This window comes from Podarcis melisellensis, assembly GCF_964234715.1.
Source record: "Podarcis melisellensis genome assembly, chromosome: 9".
In the NCBI taxonomy this organism is placed as follows: Eukaryota; Metazoa; Chordata; class Lepidosauria; order Squamata; family Lacertidae; genus Podarcis; species Podarcis melisellensis.
Genome location: NC_138541.1, coordinates 2,687,958 through 2,710,363, shown reverse-complemented (window position 1 = coordinate 2,710,363; position 22,406 = coordinate 2,687,958). Strand labels below are relative to the sequence as shown.

General features: G+C 43.1%; 1 protein-coding gene across 3 annotated transcripts; it reads right to left on the bottom strand.

Moving 5' to 3' along the window:
* Positions 1-753: 753 nt before the first annotated feature.
* Positions 754-18,375, bottom strand: LOC309377723 (uncharacterized protein). Of its 3 annotated transcripts, none has more exons than XM_081925424.1 (7): positions 18,245-18,375; positions 15,595-15,732; positions 13,332-13,439; positions 11,231-11,317; positions 2,452-2,615; positions 2,058-2,161; positions 754-1,283 (listed from the first exon to the last, which is right to left on the bottom strand). In XM_081925424.1, the coding sequence occupies exons 2-7, from the start codon at positions 15,728-15,730 to the stop codon at positions 1,118-1,120; spliced, it is 765 nt and encodes a 254-aa protein (XP_081781550.1). In that variant the 5' UTR covers positions 15,731-15,732; positions 18,245-18,375; the 3' UTR covers positions 754-1,117. The 3 variants fall into 3 exon arrangements, with proteins under 3 accessions (XP_081781550.1, XP_081781552.1, XP_081781551.1); XM_081925426.1 differs by having other exon boundaries at positions 2,452-2,612; XM_081925425.1 differs by lacking the exon at positions 18,245-18,375 and adding an exon at positions 18,030-18,238.
* Positions 18,376-22,406: the final 4,031 nt, after the last annotated feature.

The following is a 22,406-nucleotide window of genomic DNA, read 5'->3' as shown; positions in this document are numbered from 1 at the left end:
GCGCAGAAAACTTCCGCACAGGGAGGCTAGGCGGCGACTTGGTGTCAAAGAGCTTTTATGCTGGAAGAAGTTCAGGAAACGCCCACTGACGGATTCTGCCAGTGACTGACACAGCCACGGAGAAAGTGCTGTTCAGCCAGGGAAAAGTTTAGCCAGAGAACGTTGCCAAGAGCAGCGGCCACTTACTCACAAGCAACCCCAATTCCCTTTACACATTTAGTTTAAAAAGAAAAAAGGGGGGAGCTGCCTGCACTCAGCATTTAGTTGTTACAGTAAGGGCCACACTTTTAATTGGGGGGGGTTGCTGGTGCTGCGAACCCTTGAGTACCCCCAGAAAAAAAATGTCTGATTTCCACTATTTATTACACATGTGTGTCACAGCAAGCCTATCTTAAAATAGGCGTGCCAAATTGCATGCAATGGTTTTTAAAAAAGGAACACCATTCTTAAGACAAGCCTGCTATCTGCTGTTTTATTAACTGGGGCACTTTTTTGAGTGTCTTAAATCTATTTTCTTTCTTCCTTTTAATGCATGCATCAGGGAAGTCACAATCAGAACAGACTCTCCCCCAAGCACTTTCCTTTCTAAACCTGTTGATGCCTCTTCAGGAACAGTGGCAGAAGGTACGGTAAATGCGTTCTGGGCGCAGGCTACCCTGCAGTTGTCAGAAGGCTGTAATTTGGCTATTTCACGTCCTCCCCTCTCTTGGAAGAGATAACTGGCGGGCGCGATGAAAGAAATGAAAAGGCCTGTTTGCTAACCACAACAGAGCTGCCATCTTTAATTCAGGACACGAGTTTCCTTCCTTTAAGAGCTCTGCCAAGGGCAGCTATTCCCATTCTAAGGATCTGCCTTCATAAGACAGCAACCCTGCCCTGAAGGAAAATGGCAACTCTTCCTAGGCACCCATCACCTGGGACACAAATCTCTCTAACCAATTGATAATAGCAAACAACCTCTCAAACTCTCTTTGTTTCACGGAGCACAAAGAACAAGGCTTGGGTGGAATTGGATGTTTCTGTTCGTTCTGTGGCTAAGCAGACTTCTCCTGGAGTTGAACAATGGAATGAAAACCATTCTGCCTTCAGTAAGGTACTGGCCCAGTTTTCCCCAACTTTATGGTTCTTCAATGTCTATGTTCTCCTTACACACCCATTTATGTAGTTTGTGGCAGTAGTCGTCATTCCAGTTATATCCACCAGATGACGGCACAATGGATGTGCAGTCTTTCTCCAGCGCTCCATCATGCTCTGAGTAGCTGGGGTTGCCGAGAGACCAATATCTGGGGGCAAAAGGTGGAAAGACTTATTATTATTATTATTATTATTATTATTATTATTATTATTATTATCATCATCATCATCATCATCATTATCATCATCGTCATCGTCATCGTCATCGTCATCATCATCATCATTTATACCCCGGCCTCCCCAGCCAAGACCAGGCTAAGGGCGGCTAACACCAGATATAAAACAATTGATTAAGATACAACTTTTTAAAAAAGATTAAAATACAACTTTAAAATGCAGCCTCATTTCAATAGAAACTCAAATCAAAAACTTTTTGGGGATGAAAACATCAAGTCTTCACCAAGGCTGGTCCTACGTGGGCCAGAAAAAAGCCAGGGAAGTCCCCTAATAGGAGTTCCATCACAGAAGGAGAAAGGAAAAATGAAAGAGGGGGAGGGGATCAAGTGGATTCCAAGCCAAAGGCCAGGCAGAACAACTCTGTCTTGCAGGCCCTGCGGAAAGAAATCAGATCCCGCAGGGCCCTGGTCTCATGAGTCAGGGTGTTCCACCAGGCTGGGGCCAGTGTTGAGAAGACCCTGGCTCTGGTTCAGGCTAATCTGACTTCCTTAGGCCCCGGGACCTCTAGGGTGTTCCTATTTATAGACCTTAAGGTCCTCCGTGGGGCATACCGGGAGAGGCGGTCCCGTAGGTACGAGGGTCCTAGGCCATTAAACTGGAGAGACAGAGAGAAGCTAGGTCTACCAAAGCAGAAGAATGAGGGTCCTGCACCACTTTTGAACTTGAGCAAACTTTTGAAGACTCACTGTGCTTTAGTTCTGGAGCCATCTGTCCATTTCCAGTTGCCTTCCTCGTTTTCATCTGTAAGGCCAATCCAGGTAGGATCACTGAGCTGAGAGGTGAGGTAGTTCTGCAGGAGGAAGGAACAACCTCACGTGACAAAATGCCCAAACTCAGCTACTGAAGCATAAGTACCCTATTGGTCTGAATATAAGTTGCACTTCCTCCCCCCCCCCCCAATTCTAACCGTGAAAAGTTAAAGTACGCATCATAAATAAAGCACAGATAATGCAAGGAGTTGCACTTTGTGGGTCATGAAATATTTGCATGTGAAAGTAAGAAGAACAGGGGTGGACAGAACAATACACTTTGAATCCCAAATATCAAGGGGTGAGGAGGGGGAAAAGAAACATATGAGACCTGCTCTTCGTCACTTAGGATGGAGGCCAAGTGGGAGTCTCTAGTCAGGCAGAAGCTCTCGGCATCATGCCAGGTCTTTTCCTCATTAGAAATGTAGTAGAAACTCTTCCCAAAAAAATCCCAGCCACCAGCAGTCTTCGGTTTACCTTTCTTGAAGAGGTCTTCTGGGAGGAAAAGAAAGGCTTTTGAAATAGCAGGCATTGAATTGAGTATATGCTGGAAGGGCTTTTGAAATCTTGGTTTATTCGAGAGGCTTCCGGTCTGATCGCAAAGTGGAAGCAAGTGGGCTTTCTCTCGGGAGAGGGAGGCCAGCTCCTAGAAGATAAAAGGGGGTGCTAAAAGGGCGCCTTAGCCCCCAAAACCCCGCTGAAAGGATAGTCAGGGGGGAAGGATCCCAGTGCTGCGGAGAAGCGATTCCCCTGGCCGCCAGGTATCTTCTTTAAAGAGGAGATGAGAGCGACGGGGTAGAAGGGCTTGCAGCGGGACGCCATTACCAGCCTGTAGGAGTGCAGTCCCAAGCCTGCCCACTGGAGCGATCGGCTTTCCAAATTAAAAGAAATCATTTGGGAAGTTCCGAAAGGATTAAAATTTGCTGATTTGGACCCAATTCGATGCAGACAAAGGGTAAAAAGGAGGTCAACTTTGTCTGAATTCCGAAGCGCACACAAGGACTATTATCAGTGTGGAGTATAACCGTGAGTAAAAAACAAGCGGAGACTGTTTGGCAATTGGAACTATCTTGCTGTTTTATTTTTTTCTGGCTTTTGATATTTTTTAAGGGACTTACATAAGGAACTGGTGGGGTGAAGAAGACCGAGGGGGTAGAGGGAATAATCCCTTTCTTTTTAGTTTGGTGAGTGGCCAAGATGGCGAGGAAGGATTTTGAGAACGGATTACTTTACTTTCGATTTTAAGTGAACTGCGCAACAAACTGGAAAGTTCCTAATTTTTGTTATTTTTACACCCTCACCTTGGCAGCATTGTTTATTAACAAGGGAAGAAGTATTATTTGCCTTTTATGTTTGTTTGGAGAGTAGACTGGGATTCCTTTTTTTTTGTGGCGGTCTCTTTTTATGGTTGGTGTTTTGAGGCTTTTTGGATTTATTTTCTCCGAGGACTTTGCTACCGTGATTTAAAGGATACTTCTGAGAATATTTTCAGATTTTTAATTATCATAACTACTGTATTGGATTTAGCCAACCAAGTGGCGAGAAAAATTGAAGATTTTATTTGAGTTTGGCTTTTGTTCTAATTCTCCTTGGCTAACATTCGGTTGATAATTTTGGAGCGCCTCCTAGTGGACAATCATATAAATACAGTCCTAACAAAATAGAAATTGAACTTTAGGGAAACGTAGCCCCCTGGTGGACAATCTTATTGGTGCATCAAAAAAAATTATTAATTTAATTTGATTTAATTTACAAGATGTCTCATACACAGAAAAAAGGTGAAGCAGGGACACCAGCAGAAAGGAAAGGTTCTAGACAAGAATCTGATATTAAAGGAGAATTAATAAAGATGTTTACAGAGCTCAAAGCAGATCTTAAATCAGAAATAGAAAAAAATGAGAAAAACATAGAGACAAAAAGGGAGTTGGTGGATAAAAAAATAGATGTGTCCGTGGAAAAAATTGATGAAACAGTCAAAGAAATAAAGGGGCAGATGAAAGATATGATAAAAAGGACACAAAACTTGGAAGAAGGGGCAAGGAAGGTTAAAACGCAAGTCAAGGAGATTAGAAAAGAAGAAGAAAAAATTAAAGCAGAAGTAGCAGAGGTTAACAAGACACAAGAGGAACTGTGGGACGCTACTTCGATGAATGAACTGAGACAGAAGGAGAATAATCTGAGATTTAGAATGGTACCAGAGTCCCAAGGAGAAGAAATAAAGGAGAAATTAATTAAAGAAATTGCCATATGGCTTGAGATGCAGGAAGAGGACATATCAAAAACAATACAAAATGCTTTCAGAATCAAAGTGAGATCAACAAAGGCTAAGAAATTTCCAGGAGACTGTTTGGTGATATTTAAAGATAGAGAAATGAAAAATTTAATTCTGCAAAAGAATAGGGAGAAGAGATTGAACAATGACGGGAGCAATATAATTATTTTTAAAGATGTCCCACTTCGGCTTCTGAAAAAACGGAATCAATATCAACAGCTGGTGCAAGCTTTGAGAAAAAACAAAATTGAATTTAGATGGGAGTTCCCAGAAGGAGTGTCATTTGCTTATAAAGGGAAAAGACACAGGATAACAAGATTTGATGAAATGGATAAATTTTTGAGAAGATATAAAGAACTGGGAAGAGAAGAAGATTGAGCAGCACTGGCGGAAGCAGGAGAGGGAGGAAGAGCCTCACAAGAATCGGAAGAGGAGGGAGGAGAAGGGGAAGAAGAAGAGGAGAAGTAAAATTTAAAGACTATTATCATAAATTAATCAGAAATCAAAATGGCGCCGAAATTATGGACCTGGAATGTTAATGGAATTAACAAGAGAGAAAAGAGAAATAAAATTTATCAATATTTGAAAAAACAAAATTTAGACATTATTTGCCTACAAGAAACACATGTGACAAGAAAACACAGGAAAATTTTAATAAACAAAAAATTAGGAAACGAATTTATCTCATTGGACAAAACTAAAAAGAGAGGAGTGGTATTATATATTAAAAACAAATTAGAAGCTCAACAAATTTTTAAAGATGATGAGGGTAGAATCGTGGCACTACAAGTTAAGTGGCAAGGTGAAATATTAATAATTGTCGGAGTATATTCACCAAATGAAAACAGAATGGACTTTTTCAAAGAATTAGAGGAAAAATTATTTGAATATATGGACCAAAAGATTATAATAATGGGTGACATGAACACAGTTGTGTCATTGGACATGGACAGACTACAGTTAAATCCAAAGAAGGGAAATTACCAAAGACATTCTTTTCAATGGTAGAGACTGAAACACCCATTAGAAAAACAATTCACGTATCACTCTGAAGCAAATCAATCAATGTCAAGAATCAATCAGATCTGGATAACTAATGAGCTTACAACAAGAATTTTAAAGATCGAAATTCAACCTAAGGTACTATTGGATCATAATCCAATAAAGTGTATCTTGAAAGGATATGAAGAAAAATCTTTCCGATGGAGACTAAACGAGACTCTCTTTGATGATCAAAAAGTTGTAGAGGAGGCACAAAAGTGCTTGAAGGACTATTTTTAAAATAATATGAATCAAGGAACAAAAATAACTACAGTTTGGGACACTAGTAAACCTGTAATGAGAGGACTTTTTATTCAACAGAATTCAATTAAGAATAAATTAAGAGAAAATGGGAAGAATGAAATTGTCATTTTGGGGAAGAATTGCAACTATAAAAATGAATGTGTTACCAAAGATGTTATTCTTGTTTCAAACAGTTCCAGTAATCAAAGGGGGCAGCGATTTTTTAAAATTGGCAGCGAGAAATTTCAAGGTATATCTGGCAGGGTAAGAAGCCGAGGATAAAATTTAAGATATTGACAGACGCAAAAGAAAGAGGAGGCTTCGCCCTGCCAGACTTGAAATTGTATTACGAAGCATCTTGCCTCTGTTGGTTGAAGGAATGGATGAAATTAGAAGACACGGATGTGTTAGATCTTGAAGGTTTTGATAATAGATTTGGGTGGCACGCGTATTTGTGGTATGACAAGAGCCGAGTACATAAAGGTTTTGAAAATCACATTATAAGAAGGTCTCTGATTGAAGTGTGGAAAAGATATAAAAACTTGTTGGAACAAAAAACTCCATATTGGTTGTCGCCGTTGGAGGCGATAAGTGTGAAGAAAGTCAATATGACAGGGGGTTGGGTGACATATGAGAAGTTAGTGTGTAAAAGTGTAGGAAAATGGAAAATGAGATCATTTGAAGAAGTTAAGGACTATGTGAATGACTGGCTGCATTATTTTCAAATTAATGAGATGTTCAGAAAAGATTTAAATCAGAGAGGTTTTGCTGACAAAGAATCAAAATTTCAGACAGAAATATTGAATAATGATTATAAGAATTTAGCAAAAATGTATAAAATATTACTGGAATGGTATACGAAGGATGAGGAGGTAAAATCAGTTATGATCGACTGGGCCAAAGATATAGGGCATAATATTCAAATGGAGGATTGGGAAAGACTTTGGAAAGATGGCTTAAGATTCACTGCATGCACAGTTATAAAAGAAAATGTTATGAAAATGATGTACCGATGGTATGTAACACCTGTGAAGTTAGCAAAAATGTATAAGATAAGCAACAAATGTTGGAAATGTAAAGAAAAAGAAGGTACCTTTTTTCATATGTGGTGGGAATGTAAGAAGGTAAAATGCTTTTGGGAAATGATTTATAATGAATTGAAGAAAATGTTGAAATATACATTTGTTAAGAAACCAGAAGCATTTTTACTAGGCATTACAGGTAATGAGATAAATAAGAAAGAAAAGAAGTTATTTTTATATGCAGTGACAGCAGCAAGAATATTGATGGCCCAGAAATGGAAACAGGAGGAATTACCTACGATAGAAGAATGGAGAACTAAAATGATGGATTATGCAGAACTGGACAGAATGACAGGAAGGATCCGGAATTGACGAGATCAAAAATTTACAGAAGATTGGGAAAAGTTTATCCAATATATGCAAAAACTGAGTGATAATAAAATTACGTTTGTAAGCTTTAAGGAAGCTCTGTGAGGGGAAATGGTTAAAAGGGCAGAAATGTGTAAAAAGTAACAATAGGAAGGAATGGCAGACAAATTGAGGGAAGTCAAAAAAGAGAAGTAAGATGTAATTAAGATGTATGGAATGTATACATTTGCTTTTGTATTTGAAAACTAATAAAAATATAATATAAAAAAAATGAAATATTGGTTTATTCATTCATAGAATCATAGAATTGTAGAGTTGGAAGGAACCCCAAGGGTCATCTAGTCCAACCCCCTGCAATGCAGGAATCTCAGCTAAATAATCCATGACCGATGGCCAGTCAACCTCTGCTTTAAAACCTCCAAGGAAGGAGAGTCCACAACTGCCCAAGGGAGACCGTTCCACTGTCAAACAGCTCTTACTGTCAGAAGGTTCTTCCTCATGTTTAGTCAGAATCTCCTTTCTTGTAACTTGAAGCCATTGGTTCGAGTCCTACCCTACAGAGCATGCTCCCTCTTCCATGTGACAGACACAATGAGATAGGCCAGTGTTTCCCAACCTTGTGCCTCCAGCTGTTTTTGAACTACAATTCCCATCATCCCTGACCACTGGTCTTGCTAGCTAGGGATGATGGGAGTTGTAGGCCAAAAACATCTGGAGGCCCAAGGTTGGGAAACACTGAGATAGGCTACTGGATAAGTGTTTCGTGGTTATTGTATTTTTGTTTGGGTTTAAAAACAAAACAAAAAAAAATATTTGAGCAAGGGGTTGACATCCCTGCTCAGGCCTTAGGCATTCTGGGTTACCTGAGGTTATTCTCATATTCCTTTCTGTACTTCGCGGGATTGTTGTAGGGATAAAATGGAGAATCTAATGCATGCTGTTCTGAGCTTCTTGGAGGAAAGAAAGAACCCCATTGAGAATAAACGTTATATCAATAGTGTTTCCATTCCAAAGGATCAAGTGAGTAGATTTTGAGAAGCACTTCAGGGCTGTTTATCATCACCATATTTGAGGTTAGGGTGGATAATGGAACCCTCTGCATTGGAAGAGGTTCTGTAGGCCAGGAAGGGTGCTGAGATAGAAGTTGAATCCTGAGATTGAGGTTGAATCCTGACAAGACAGAAGTACTGTTTTTGGGGGAAAGGAGGCAGGCTGGTGTGGAGGACTCCCTGGTCCTGAATGGAGTAACTGTGCCCCTGAAGGACCAGGTGCACAGCCTGGGAGTCATTCTGGACTCACAGCTGTCCATGGAGTCGCAGGTCAATTCTGTGTCCAGGGCAGCTGTCTCCCAGCTCCACCTGGTACGCAGGATGAAACCCTACCTGCCCGTGGACTGTCTTACCAGAGTGGTGCATGCTCTAGTTATCTCCTGCTTGGACTACTGCAATGCTCTCTAAGTGGGGCTACCTTTGAAGGTGACTCAGAAACTACAACTAATCCAGAATGCGGCAGTTAGACTGGTGACTGGGAGCAGCTGCCGAGACCACATAACACCGGTCTTTAAAGAACTACACTGGCTCCCAGTACGTTTCCGAGTACAATTCAAAGTGCTGGTGCTGACCTTTAAAGCCCTAAACAGCCTCAAAGGCCCAGTATACGTAAAGGAGCGTCTCCACCCCCATCGTCCAGCGCTGAGGGCCTTCGGGTGGTTCCCTTGCTGCGAGAAGCCAAGTTACAGGGAACCAGGCAGAGGGCCTTCTTGGTGGTGGCACCCGCCCTGTGGAACACCCTCCCACCAGATGTCAAAGAGAAAAATAACTACCAAACTTTTAGAAGACATCTGAAGGCAGCCCTGTTTAGAGAAGCTTTTAATGTTTAACAGACCACTATATTTTAATACTCTATTGGAAGCTGCCCAGAGTGGCTGGGGAAGCCCAGCCAGATGGGCAGGGTATAAATAATAAATTCTATTCTTCTATTCTGTTCTGAGATTGGTGAAGAATGTCTCCCTGGTGCTCTCAGGACAAGGCTTCTCAAACCATGGGCCAGGGCCCACCAGTAGAACTTGGACCACTCTTAGGTGGACCTCTCTGCCACAGTCTGCCCAGTGCCTCCTCACTCACCTGCTCCACTCATTGTCTGGACCAAGCCAGCACCAACAGCTCCCTATCTCACTGTGAAGGTGGCTGGGAGACAGAGACGTTCAAGGATGGAAAGAAGGTCTACCTCATCGGAGGGGAAAAGGCCAGAGGAAGTGTTGAAGGAGCTGAAAGTAGGTCTGGTGGTATTAATACAATGGTACCTTGGTTTACAACCATAATCCTTTCCGGAGGTCCGTTTGTAAACCAAAACAGGTTGTAACCCAAGGCATGCTTTCGCTAATGGGCATCCCCCCAAAAATGGGTTGTAATCCCCCCAAAAATGGGTTGTAATCCAAAAAAAGTTTGCAAACTGGGACACGCACTGTCGGACTTGCGTTTGAACGAGCTCCTCCGACGTGATTAATGACTTGAGCCTTTGATGAGGCTCCAAGCACATTTCCCCATTACGCAGAGTATCCAGCACAGGGAAGGAGCCGAGGTAGTATGAGCTACACGGCTAAAGAGCGTTTTATTCCTAACTACGCAGACAGAAAAGAAAATACATCCTCTCTCTGTGACAGCAGAGAGCAACCAAACAACAAAGGAACAGGAAACCTGTAACATCACATCCGTCTCCTGTCTTCCGTGAGAATTCCAACAACCTGGAATCTCTGGAATGCAAAACAGAGTCTTGTGACTCCGAGAGCACTGCACAGTAGCAACACACAGAAACTAACACGCACTTCCGGGTTTGACGTGTTTGTAATCCAAAACATATGCAAACCAGACTGTTTGTAAACCAAGGTACCACGAGAGAGATTTATACAACAAAGGTCCATATAGTTAAAGCTCTGGTTTTCCCAGTAGTGATGTATGGAAGTGAGAGCTGGACCACAAAGAAGGCTGATCACCGAAGAATTGATGCTTTTGAATTCTGGTGATGGAGGAGACTCTTGAGAGTCCCATGGACTGCAAGAAGATCAAACCTCTCCATTCTGAAGGAAATCAGCCCTGAGTGCTCACTGGAAGGACAGATCCTGAAGCTGAGGCGCCAAGACTTTGGCCACCTCAGGAGAAGAGAAGACTCCCTGGAAAAGACCCTGATGTTGGGAAAGATGGAGGGCACAAGGAGAAGGGGACGACAGAGGACGAGATGGTGGGACAGTGTTCTCAAAGCTACAAACATGAGTCTTGGAACTTGGAACCGTTCCTTTCCTGAGCATCTTAGAAGGCCCATGGGGGAGAAAATATCACTGTCAACTGGACTTAAGACTATACAGGGCTGTTTCAAATCTTCTAGTTATTAATCCCCAATAGAGTTCAGTTCCCGAGTTCACCGTAAACTCTGATTATCAGCATTTAACTTTCATGTAAGGTATTCTTTGATTTTGGTGACAATTAACAGGCTGCCATTCTCCCATGCTGTAATCAGAGCGTGTGACAGACAGACTTCAGCTCATGTCTATTTGCTTGCCCTTGTATTTTCAAGATGGGTCAGATTTAGACATTTATTTGTTAAATTATAATTTTCATTTTACAACAAAGAAAAGCAAAATCCCTTAAAAAGCAACTTATTACATGTGTCTTATTTTGACACCCCTCCCCCTCTTTCTGCGGTTCCTTATGTTTATGATATTTTTACTGCATTTCCGAATTAAACCTATTTATTATTTACCCAATATATCCAATGTATGTTTTATATCACTGCACGTTTTTACATTAATCCTGCTAATGTCTTGATCTGTTTACAATAATCTTGTAAAATATTCAAAAAAACTATTTCCATTCTTTATTTTAAAAAAAACTTCATCATCTTGGTTTCTTATTCTTCCAGTATGTTTTTCCATTTCTGCATAGTCCAGTAGTTTCTGTTTCCATTCCTCTTTAGTGAGAATATTTTCTTCTCTCCATCTTTGGGCACATATCATTCAAGTGGCCGTGGTCACATACATAAATACATTTTTATATTATTTAGGTAACACTAGTCCCATAATTCCCAAAAGCAAGGCCTCTGGGTTCTTAATAAAAGTTATCTTAAACATCTTTTTCAATTCATTCGTATTTAGACATTTAGATACTTACTGTACTTTCCTTTCCGGGCTTGGAAGGTCTTTTCCGATTGTTCTATTTTTGCTGGCAACTTTGCCACTTCTTCTGCTAAAGCTATGGCTAAAAACATTCTTAGAGTTAGGAGTTTGGTTTTTTTGCTATCACCAACCTATATACACTGATGCATTTACTAGTTTATTTAAATAACCTGCCTTCCTATCTCACAATGTAGGGTGGCCAAGGAAGTCAACAAGTCAGGTATAAAACAAAACACCATATTTTCCCCGGAAAAACAACAACAATGCACAACCCTCCCCCCTCCTCATGAAACTAAAACCATTAAGCACTAAAATTAAAAAAAAATCCAGTAGCACCTTAGAGACCAACTAAGTTTGTTCTAGGTATAAGCTTTCGTGTGCATGCACACTTCTTCAGATACACTTCAGTGCATGCACATGAAAGCTTACACCCAGAACAAACTTAGTTGGTCCCTAAGGTGCTATTGGACAATTTTTTAATTTATTTCGACTGCATCAGACCAACACGGCTACCTACCTGAACCATTAAGTGCTGAAAGCAATGTCTGCAACAGCAAGAAAACAGCAAGAAAAATATCCTAGAAGCCAGAATGAATATTAGATAAGGGGAGCAAGCAAGCTGTTCTTTTCGTCTTTAAATTACAAACTTTATAGAATGTTTTATAAACAATATTTAAACAATTACCAAGCATAAAGTGCTGCCTTCCAGGATGAATGCAGGTGTTAAGCCTTGACCCACATGTCACCATGGGAAATCTTTTATATTACGGATTATACCTGAAGGAACGTCTCCACCCCCATCGTTCTGCCCAGATGCTGAGGTCCAGCACCGAGGGCCTTCTGGCAGTTCTCTCACTGTGAGGTTACAGGGAACAAGGCAGAGGGCCTTCTCAGTAGTGGCACCCGCCCTGTGGAACACCCTCCCACCAGATGTCAAAGAGAAGAACAACTACCAGACTTTTAGAAGACATCTGAAGGCAGCCCTCTTTAGGGAAGCTTTTAATGTTTAACAGACCACTGTAATATATATATATATATATATATATATATATATATATATATATATATATATATATATATAATATATATGCTTTCGTAGATTTTCACGGGTACAGGAATGCAGGTTTTGGTGTCCTCGGGTGTCTTCCCGTGTAAAAGTTGGGGTGTCTAGGCGACGTTTCGACGAGGTCTCACTCGTCATCTTCAGGTTGGTGCTTTCGGCTTCTTGTTACTTGTTATTAGACCACTGTATTTTAATAATTTGTTGGAAGCCGCCCAGAGTGACTGGAGAAACCCAGCCAGATGGGCAGGGTATAAATAATAAATTCTATTCTATCCTATTCTATTCTATTAAATTCACATCGTGCACTTCAATTTAAAGCACTAGGATAATTTCTCCCTCGTGGCTTCTGTGACTGAGATGGGAGAGTACTGTATTATTGTTGCTAAACAATATAAATTGAGACCATAGGGAGCCAAAGCTATCTTTCTATGTTATTCCTTTTATCACCCTTTGATGGTGAGTTTGGCATTCCATAACCGTTATATTTCACACATACTGGTTGCAAATTTCTGTGGTGGGAGAGGGTGCTTTTCCCCTTAGCTGGAAGCAACTACTTGTCTCACTGCTGTCATAAGAAAGAAGACTAACTCTTTATGTTTGACACTTGCTTTGGTATTGTTTTCTTTTGACAGCAGGGCTAACATGGGATCGGGTACAAGCAGTGGCGTAGCGTGGGTTGTCAGCACCCGGGGCAAGGCAAGTAATTTGCACCCCCTAACCCGTGGATTTGCGCCCCCTAACCCGTGGACTTGAGCCCCCTAACCCCCAGATGTTGCGCCCGGTGCGGACGGCCCCCCTGCACCCCCCACGCTACGCCGCTGGGTACAAGATGTTGCCCCTTAAGGATGACAGCAACAAAATTTGGTTCCAGAAACCTTTAAGCAGCGGACATGTGGAGGATTGTGCCTTTAAGATTACATCCTCTCCATCTTCAGAAGACTCTTCCATTTTCTTTTCTTTCTTCTGAGATTTTAAAAATGGGCAGATGTTTTTAAACCAATGAGAAATGAACCAGTCTTTCTGTTCCACTTACGAGACGTGTGAGTGATCTTCGGATTCCTGAGCCCGTCTGCCATATTGATCCTCAGTTTTTTCATCGGTAATAGAAGCGGGTTTTCGGAATCTGTGATCAACCTGATATCTAAAGTTGTTGAAACAAGGGAGGGTGCTTAGATTTCCAGCTGCCTAATATCTGCTTACTTATTAATAATGTCTGTACATTATTATGACAAAATTCCCATGACCAAATTCTCAGGGTGGCTTATAAAAAATAATAATGAAGCAATCTCAATAAAGCTCTATGGTATTCCAGTCTGGCTGCCAGTGTTTACCCAGTTGGTAGAACAAGTGCAGGCAGCTTTCCTCTTCCAGATTTTTACTGTCTCACGCTGTGTACCCTTTGCAGCCTTGTGTCTAGAGGGAGGTCAACACAAGGTAGAAACTGTCGCCTGGTTGAGATTTCTTCTATGCTGGTTAAACATCTGCCTTACATCAGATAAAGATCCTCTTTAAGTTTTGTCAGACCCCTTTCTTTCCCCAGGGCTACAACAGTTTAACAAGAAGGTGCAGCAACTCGGGCTGTCAGTGGAACTTTTGCGATCGATGTCCCTACCATCTGCCAAGGCTATAATAAAAACTAGGTTGTGGGATATTGAACGCCAAAAACTAACAGTAGCAGCAGAGAAAACATGTTCCCCTCTTTATTTCCAACTTTCTTGGGCACATGAAACTAACCACAATTACCTTGAACCTCTGCTTAACCCTCAAGAAAGGAGGGCATTTTCGCTGGCCAGGTTTAATTCAAATCCATCAAACCTCCTTTGGGGAAGGTTCTCAGGCAGGGTGGAAGGAGAAAGAACTTGCCCAGGTGAAGACCACCTAGTGGAAACCCTTACAAATATGGTTTTCAGTTGTAAACTATATGCTGATCTCTGCCGGCAATTTCTAGATCAACTCTGTATCCCCAAATGGAAACCGGAGTCAGAGGTCATACATTTTCTATTACTGGGGAATGATCAGGAACTCACCAAGTTAGTGGAGAAATATCTCTATTTGGTTTTTTGTTGTTGAAATACACTGCAGACGTCTGATCTCCCTGGAGACCAAGAGATGTGACAATAGACTGTTCTGCCTTCTTTCTTTTAGCAAATATTTTGTGCCACTGGGGAAGTGGGAATTCTGTACTGATTTGTTTTGGATGTTGTATGTGATGCCAATAAAAGGTTTGATGAATAAAGCAACGATCAAAAGCAATATACACACGGTTCCCTCATCACTATTCTCCCACTGCAAGGTACTTGCCTCCCCAAGGACACATGCTGAGATGGAGGACCTACGGAAAGACTAGCACAAGCTGGGAAAAGTCTGGGCTCCGGCCAGTGGAAGTTCCACCCAGGAACAGGTGTCCATTCACCAGCCATGAGGAGAAGGAGTCACTGTCACAGCCCCAAAGACCTGGCCTAGGTGCAGCTCACCTCCCCATGGCTCCAGAAGGCAGCAGTCACACAGCCTTGGTGAGGGAGCCAGGTTCCCCCCCTCAGAATTCTGCACCTGGGGCCATGTCACCTCTCTCCACCCCACACTATGCCACTGTGTTTTTGCCAGGTGTCTCAAAGAAGATGGTAATGGTAAAGGGACCCCTGACCATTAGGTTCAGTTGTGGACGACTCTGGGGTTGTGGCGCTCATCTCGCTTTATTGGCTGAGGGAGCCGGTGTACAGCTTCCGGGTCATGTGGCCAGCATGACTAAGCTACTTCTGGCGAACCAGAGCAGCGCATGGAAATGCCGTTCACCTTCCCGCCAGAGTGGTACCTATTTATCTACTTGCACTGTGACGTGCTTTTGAACTGCTAGGTTGGCAGGAGCAGGAACCAAGCAACGGGAGCTCACTCCGTCGTGGGGATTCAAACCGCCGACCTTCTGATCAGCAAGTCCTAGGCTCTGTGGTATAACCCACAGCGCCACCTGCATCCCTCAAAGAACATGCCTAATATTAATAGGCAAGGAGTTCCAAAGTTCAGGTGCCACCACGCTAAACGAGTGGCTTCTTACAAGTGCAGAAGGGGCACCGTGTGGCATTTGGAAACGTGCAAGTTCCGAAGATGGAAGTAAACTGGTGTTGGCACGTACAGAGTGAAGCAATGCCTCAGGCAAACTGGTCCACGGTTTTTGTGCATGCCAAACACAGGCTGGTTTGTTTAATCCTCCTGCGGCAACTCTAGTGCGTGGCAAGAGAAAGCAGGCAGCGCAACTTATTCAACAGAGGTTGCACAACAGCAGCTTGAGCTGGACTTACAGAGAATGAGCATAGTGAAGAAGCTGATAACACAGATGGTTCCAAAGGTGGAATAGAATGTCCATTTGAGCTTCCCGGGAGGTGGTTTTGGTGGCTCCTCTGGCTTTTCCGGCGCTGCAGGTTTCTTTGGGGCCATGGCTAGAGAGACAAGCAGAAAGAGACTAGATCAAGAGACAAGCTCACCATCAAGCCTCGAACACATAGGCACCATCTATGCAGCACTATGGGCGCCCAGGCACCCGCAAAGTTCTACATCCCAGCGCACTTACGCGGCCTCCAGGAGGTGCATCTCTGGCAGCCAGCACCACACGCTGGGCGTATTTGTGCAGTCAGTGGGTGGCCCTAGCACCCCCAGGAGAATCGTTACACCAGGGGTGCGAGCGCCACCCCCCGGGGGGTACAAACGCTGCCCACTGGCTGGGTGCATCCCCAGCGTCCAGCCCCATACGCCAGGTGTATTTCTCCAATCAGTGGGCAGATTTTTGTGATGATCATGAAAATCCCCCTGCCGGGGGTGTGAGCACCGCCACGCCAATCCGCCCAGGGGATTTTGTCACACACACACCCCAGCATGACACCCGGGGCCGACCGCACCCCCTGCACCTCCCTTGTGACGTCCCTGGCCATCAATAGCCCTCTCTTCCATGAATTTCTCTGATCCTCTTTTAAAGTCATCCAAATTGGTGGGCATCACTGCCTGTTGTGGCAGGGAGTTCCATAGTTTAATGATGCACTGTGTGAAGAAGGACTTCCTTTTAATCTTCAAACATTTAGCTTCACTGAATACCCACAAGTTCTGGGCACTATCTACTGATTATATGAAAAAATATTATCAGCAGACAATTAGCCTAGCAGGATGGTAATATTTTCAGCAGTGTAAGTTAGAACTAGAGTTAACGGGAAGAGCAGAGAAAGACTGGGGAAACGAAGAAGACGTGAGAGGAAGTGGAAGTTAAAAGGAACCATGTATTGAGAGGAAGGGAAGTCTGACAATGACTGTATTTTTTTTAATGTAATAGAATATGTAATAATACATATAATAATATGTAATTATTTTCAGGTTTTTGGTTTTTTTCCTTGCATTGTAATGTATCAGAAATGCTAATAATAATAATAATAATAATATCCTGCAGCCTTTTAAAAATGTATCTGTGAGAAGGGGCGATTGTTGTGTTGTTGTTTTGCTTTAATTCTTTATTGTGTTTTATCTTGTATTTTATTCCATGAACCACTCTGAGATCTTTCAATGAAGGGCAGTACATAATTTTTTAAAAATAAAATGCCCATGAGTTGTAGCATTATGAGAAAGGGAGTTGGAAAACTTTTTTCTATCCACTTTCTCCATGCCATGCAAAATTTTATGAACTTCTATCACGTCACAACTCAATCACCTTTCCTCTAAATTAGAAAGTCCCAAATGCTGCAACCTTCACTCATTGCTCGTTTTGGGATGGCCTTTTCTGAGCCTTTTCCAACCCTACAACATCTTTTTTGAGGTGTGGCAGCCAGAACTGTGCCCAGTACTCTAAGTCCTTTCACACCATATATTTGTATAATGACATTATGATCCTCCTGAGTCCTGGCAGTTTTGTTTTCAGTTCCTTTCCTAACGATCCCTAGCATGGAATTTGTCTTTTTCACAGCTACCGCACACTGAGTTGACATCTTTATCCATCTATCCACTACAACCCCAAGGTTTCATTCTCGGTCAGCCACTGCCCGTTCAGATCCCATGAACACATATGTGAAACTAAGGGGTTTTGACCCCAGTGTCTATCAACTTGTTTTCACTGAATTACATTTGCCATTTTACCATCCATTCAGTCCATTGGGAGAGGTCCATTTGGAGCACAGCATCTTAAAAAGTAGAGACATCACCTTGCCAACAAAGGTCCGTATAGTAAAAGCTATGGTTTTCCCAGTAGTGATGTATGGAAGTGAGAGCTGGACCATAAAGAAGGCTGATCACCGAAGAATTGAATTGAATTGAATTATGGTGCTGGAGGAGACTCTTGAGAGTCCCATGGACTGCAAGAAGATGAAACCTCTCCATTCTGAAGGAAATCAGCCCTGAGTGCTCACTGGAAGGACAGATCCTGAAGCTGAGGCTCCAGTACTTTGGCCACCTCATGAGAAGAGAAGACTCCCTGGAAAAGATGTTGGGAAAGATGGAGGGCACAAGGAGAAAGGGACGACAGAGGATGAGATGGTGGGACAGTGTTCTGGAAGCTACGAACATGAGTTTGACCAAACTGCGGGAGGCAGTGGAAGACAGGAGTGGCTGGCATGCTTTAGTCCATGGGGTCACGAAGAGTCGGACACGACTAAACGACTAAACAACAGCAACAATTTGGAGCACGTCACAATTTTTTTTTGTTGTAATGGCCCCGAACAATTTGTTGACATCAGCATACCTCATACACCTCACTGCTTACTCTAGATCATTTAAAAGCATAGATCCCAACACTGATCCTTTGGGGCCTCCACTTTCTCCATTTCTCCATTCGGGGAGCTGGCCATTTCTTCCTCCTCTCTACTTTATGCTACTTAACCAATTCCTGGTCCACAAGAGGGCCTCTCCTCTCATTCCATGACTTCTAAGCTTACTCAGAAGTCTTTGGCGAGGCCTATTTCTCCTTTCTCCACCTACCTTTCTCACTTCCCTATCTTCCCAACATAGTGCAAGCAGCAGCTGTGTGAGTCCAGCTGCTTGCTGATTGGCTGCCTGCTCTCCTCTTCCACCATACACAATCACAAGCACACCTGTAGCTGAAAGGTAAAATGCATTGTGATGTCACTGAGGGGGGTGAGGCTGCAGACCTTGGCATCCCGTGTCAAACAAAGCAGGGCAAGAGGATCCTCACCCATTGTGGGTGTAGATACCAGCAAGTTTCTCTTCTCAGTCTCTTCCAGCCTAAACATACCCAGCTTCTTCAACTGTTCCTCACCAGGCTTGGTTTCCAGACCCTTTGTCATTTTGGTTGCCCTCCTCTGCACATGTTCCAGCTTGCCAACGTCCTTCTAAAATTGTGGCACCCAGAACTGGACACAGTATTCCAAGTGTGGTCTGACCAAGGCAAAATAGAGTGGGACTATTACGATACAATATGATACGATACGATACGATATGATAATCTTTATTGTCATTGTCCCATACAAAACAACGAAATCGAAAATATCCAAATAAGACATTCAAAACCAACAAGCCTGCTATCCCAGCTATCCCAACCTGGTTAGCCCCCTAAAAAAATACTCTGATGCCCCATTTTTAAATACAATATACTCCCATAGAGACTACCTTACGCTGCGTTTAAAACCAAAATCGCATTTGGATAGAAACTGTTTCTCAGGCGGCTAGTCCTAGTCTTTATAACCCTGTACTTTCTTCCAGAAGGCAGAAGCTGAAAGAGATCATTTCCGGGGTGCGCACTATCCTGCGCTATCTCTGCAGCTTTCTTATGGCACCTGGAAGCATAGATTTGATCCAAGGTGGGAAGAGTGCACCCAATTATTCTCTCCGCAGTCTTTATACCCCCCTTTACAACCCTGCTTTTTCCCTGGCTGTGCAGCTCCTAAACCACACACAGACCATAAGTTAATACACTCTCCACAGTACAATGGTAAAATGCCATCAACAGATCCTTTGAGAGATTGTTTTTCCGGAGGATTCTCAGAAAATATAACCTCTACTGTGCTCTTTTCATCAGGTCTTTGCTGTTTTCTCCCCAGGTTAGGTCGTCTCTCAACTCCATTCCCAGAAATCGAAACACCGAGACCTGTTCCACGCACTTCCCCTCAATAATAATTACTTCTCTTGATTGGGATACTAGACTTCTGTTGATGCTGCCTAGAACAGCACTAGCTTTTTTGCTGCAGCATCACACTGTTGACTTACGATAAGCTTATAGTCTACTAAGACACCTAGATCCCTTTCACGTGTACTACTAGCAAGCCAGGTGTCCACCATCTTATATTTGTGAAGAAGGTTCTTCCTGCCTAAGTGCAGAACCTTACACCTGTCCCTATTAAAATTTATTTTGTTAGCTTGCATCCAGTTCTCCAATATGTTAAGGTCATCTTGAATTCTGATTCTGTCTTCTGTGGCACTAGCTGCCCCTCCCAGTTTGGTGTCATCTGCTAATCTGATGAGCATCGCCTAAACTCCTTCATGCAATTCATTTATAAAGATGTTGAAGAACAACGGGCCCAGGACAAAACCCTGCGGAACCCCACTTGCGTGTCAAGACCCCAAAGCCACCCTCTCGTTGAGAAATAACACACACAAGGACACGGATGTTAGATTAATGTTATTGGGCAAATTTGGCCACAACTTTATTTATTACAGAATGTGAGTAGTATTGGCTTAGGCATTGAATGGACCTGACTATATCTGACTCCAGTAGTCCAGAAGTCCAGTAAGGGTCCAGAAGTCCAGTAAGGGTAAACCACCAGAAGGGGGAGCCCCATCGATGCAGGCCAACTCGAGCTCCCCCTGGTGTTCCCGTTGGGGTCGTGTCATGGCCCTAGCCCTGCCCCAGGCTTCAGACAAGATCCACACACACGGATTCCTTTAATGGAATACCCTTCAGCTCCCCTCCCCCATCGCAAGGTCAAACAATGCCTAACCACAACCCTAACAAAGTTGTGACGATTGCTACGAGGTAGGCGAAAACCAAGTGGCCAGTGCCAATTTGCCAAGTGGAAAAATTCCCACCAGGCCCTTTAACGGCGACCAACCGAGGTCCATAGCAAGGCCAGTGCCTAAAACCTGCAAAATAGGGAGGGAGGTCGGGTGATTGAGGAAGCGAGCCAAAGAGGAAACCCTCCAGGTCACACCTCTGGTTAAATGATCCCGGCCACACACCCCTGGCCAGTGGATTGGCTGGCCAGGCTCTGACGTGGCCGGGGTCCCCTGCCCCCAGAGGGGAGTGGGTGGTCATGCAGTCCACCACAACTCCCCCCCCCCACGGGGAAGTGGAGCGGATTTGTCACTTTTTTTCCAGGATGACAAGGAGCCATTAATGAGTACTCTTTTGGTTCGGTCAGTCAACCAGCTACAAATCTACCTAACAGTTACCTCATCAGGCCAGTTTCCTTCCTTTGGGACACGGATGGGGGCTGTGCCTTTCCAGATATTGGAGGGCTATCAATCCCATCAGCCCCAGCCATCATGGCCAAAAATCAGGGTTGGTGGAAGCTGCAATTCAGCAACAGCTGGAGAGCCACATATTCTTTTAAAGCTCTATCAAATGCACCTCTTGGGTTAGGGAACCATTTAGCAGGTTCTGTTGGGGGAGGGAGCTGTTGGTATTATTGATATTAATATCAATATTAATACGTGCCTTGCAGGACATCGTCATGAGAAGAAAAGACAAAGGAGTAAACCCAACACAAACCTGGAGTGGAGTCTCTACGGCAATTGGACGGCGCTTTGAACGCCTCCTTCCAGCAATTCCTGCAGCTGAGCTGTAGCCAGATTAATTGCTCTGCTTTCCTTTGGACCCCATCAGCGAGGCCAAGAGGGAGACCTTGTCATCTTGGCAGCCCAGGACCTCCAGACAAACTGCCCAGGCTTGGGCCCCAAAGAGGTCACCTTGGTGCTGCAAACACAGCAAAAACAACACGAGAGGTAGCAGTTACAAGTTATAAGCTCAACCTGATCGGCATAAAGATATGAGCACCATGGTTTGCCTCCACCAGTAGGAGAGATCATTGTGTCTCAATGGTCAGCTGTGCAGTGACCAGAGAACAAATGACTGCTGGGAGGAGCACAGGGAGAAGAAACACCATGGTACATCTGCAGCAGCACAACCGGAGGCCTTCCTCTGCCCCAGCTGCAACAAAACATGTCTCTCCTATATCGGTCTCTATGGCCACAGCTGTAATGCTCCAAAGGTTTGACTTCACCCCCCAAGGCACACTCCTCCATTGTCCTCTGAGACAGGCAGCACTTAATTTTTCTGTCTTCATTTTAGACCTTATTACTTTTTCTGTGGAAATTGCTTGATTTGGTTGTGTTCTGTTAATGTATTTTTTATTGTTTATGACTAATGTTGTTGTGTTTGTAATTATGTGGACTTTTTTGTAAGCCACTTTGAGCATGGGTTGTAACTAAAAATTGAAGATTGTAATAATTTAAGAATAAGATTTGGGTAGCAAAAAGAGGGAAAGAAATTAATAATTTGATTTGGAATACAACAAAGGGTGGTATGAGGAGGTCCCAGAAGCAAGTAAATGAAAAATAATGTGATGGAAAGAATGATTGTTTTTAATAATTTTTATTTGATATTTTTTCTTTTTTTTCTTTTTTCTTTTTTTCATTTTTTGTAATGTAAAAGCCTTAATAAAAATTATTATATGTGAGAAGTTACTTACGTGGACTTACAATGAGACAAGGAGACACCGAGATAAGGTCTATTACTTCCCTTTTATTATAACGCGTTTGCAAAGGCGGGCTCCCCGTCCCAGGGTGGTACGAAGAGCCCCGAACAATGGACGGGCAAGTGTATTTATCCCTATTGCTGCCGCCCTTCATTCGAAGCTTGGCTTACAATCTGTCTAATCATCAAAGACATGGTACTAATACATCATCCATTCTACGCTCTCTAAACCTAACCTTATTTAGAGACTCTTTCTACTTCCTTATCTTGTTGACCTGGCTCCCCCACCGCTGGAATTTACAACAGCCCAACGCTGGAATTTACGACTGAGTTCGAGGCACACCTTTTTACTCCTTCTCACAATCCCCCCTCTTTTTGTATCTTGTCTCGAACTCACATAATAATTCTTGGGCTGCTATTTCTGCTTCCTCA

Coding starts and splice junctions, on each gene's coding strand:
- LOC309377723 (XM_081925424.1), bottom strand. CDS start 15,730: ATGGCCCCAAAGAAACCTGCAGCGCCGGAAAAGCCAGAGGAGCCACCA. Junction 13,440..15,594: donor CTTCACTATGCTCATTCTCT/GTAAGTCCAGCT, acceptor CAACAACTTTAG/ATATCAGGTTGATCACAGAT. Junction 1,284..2,057: donor GGCTCCAGAACTAAAGCACA/GTGAGTCTTCAA, acceptor TTTTGCCCCCAG/ATATTGGTCTCTCGGCAACC.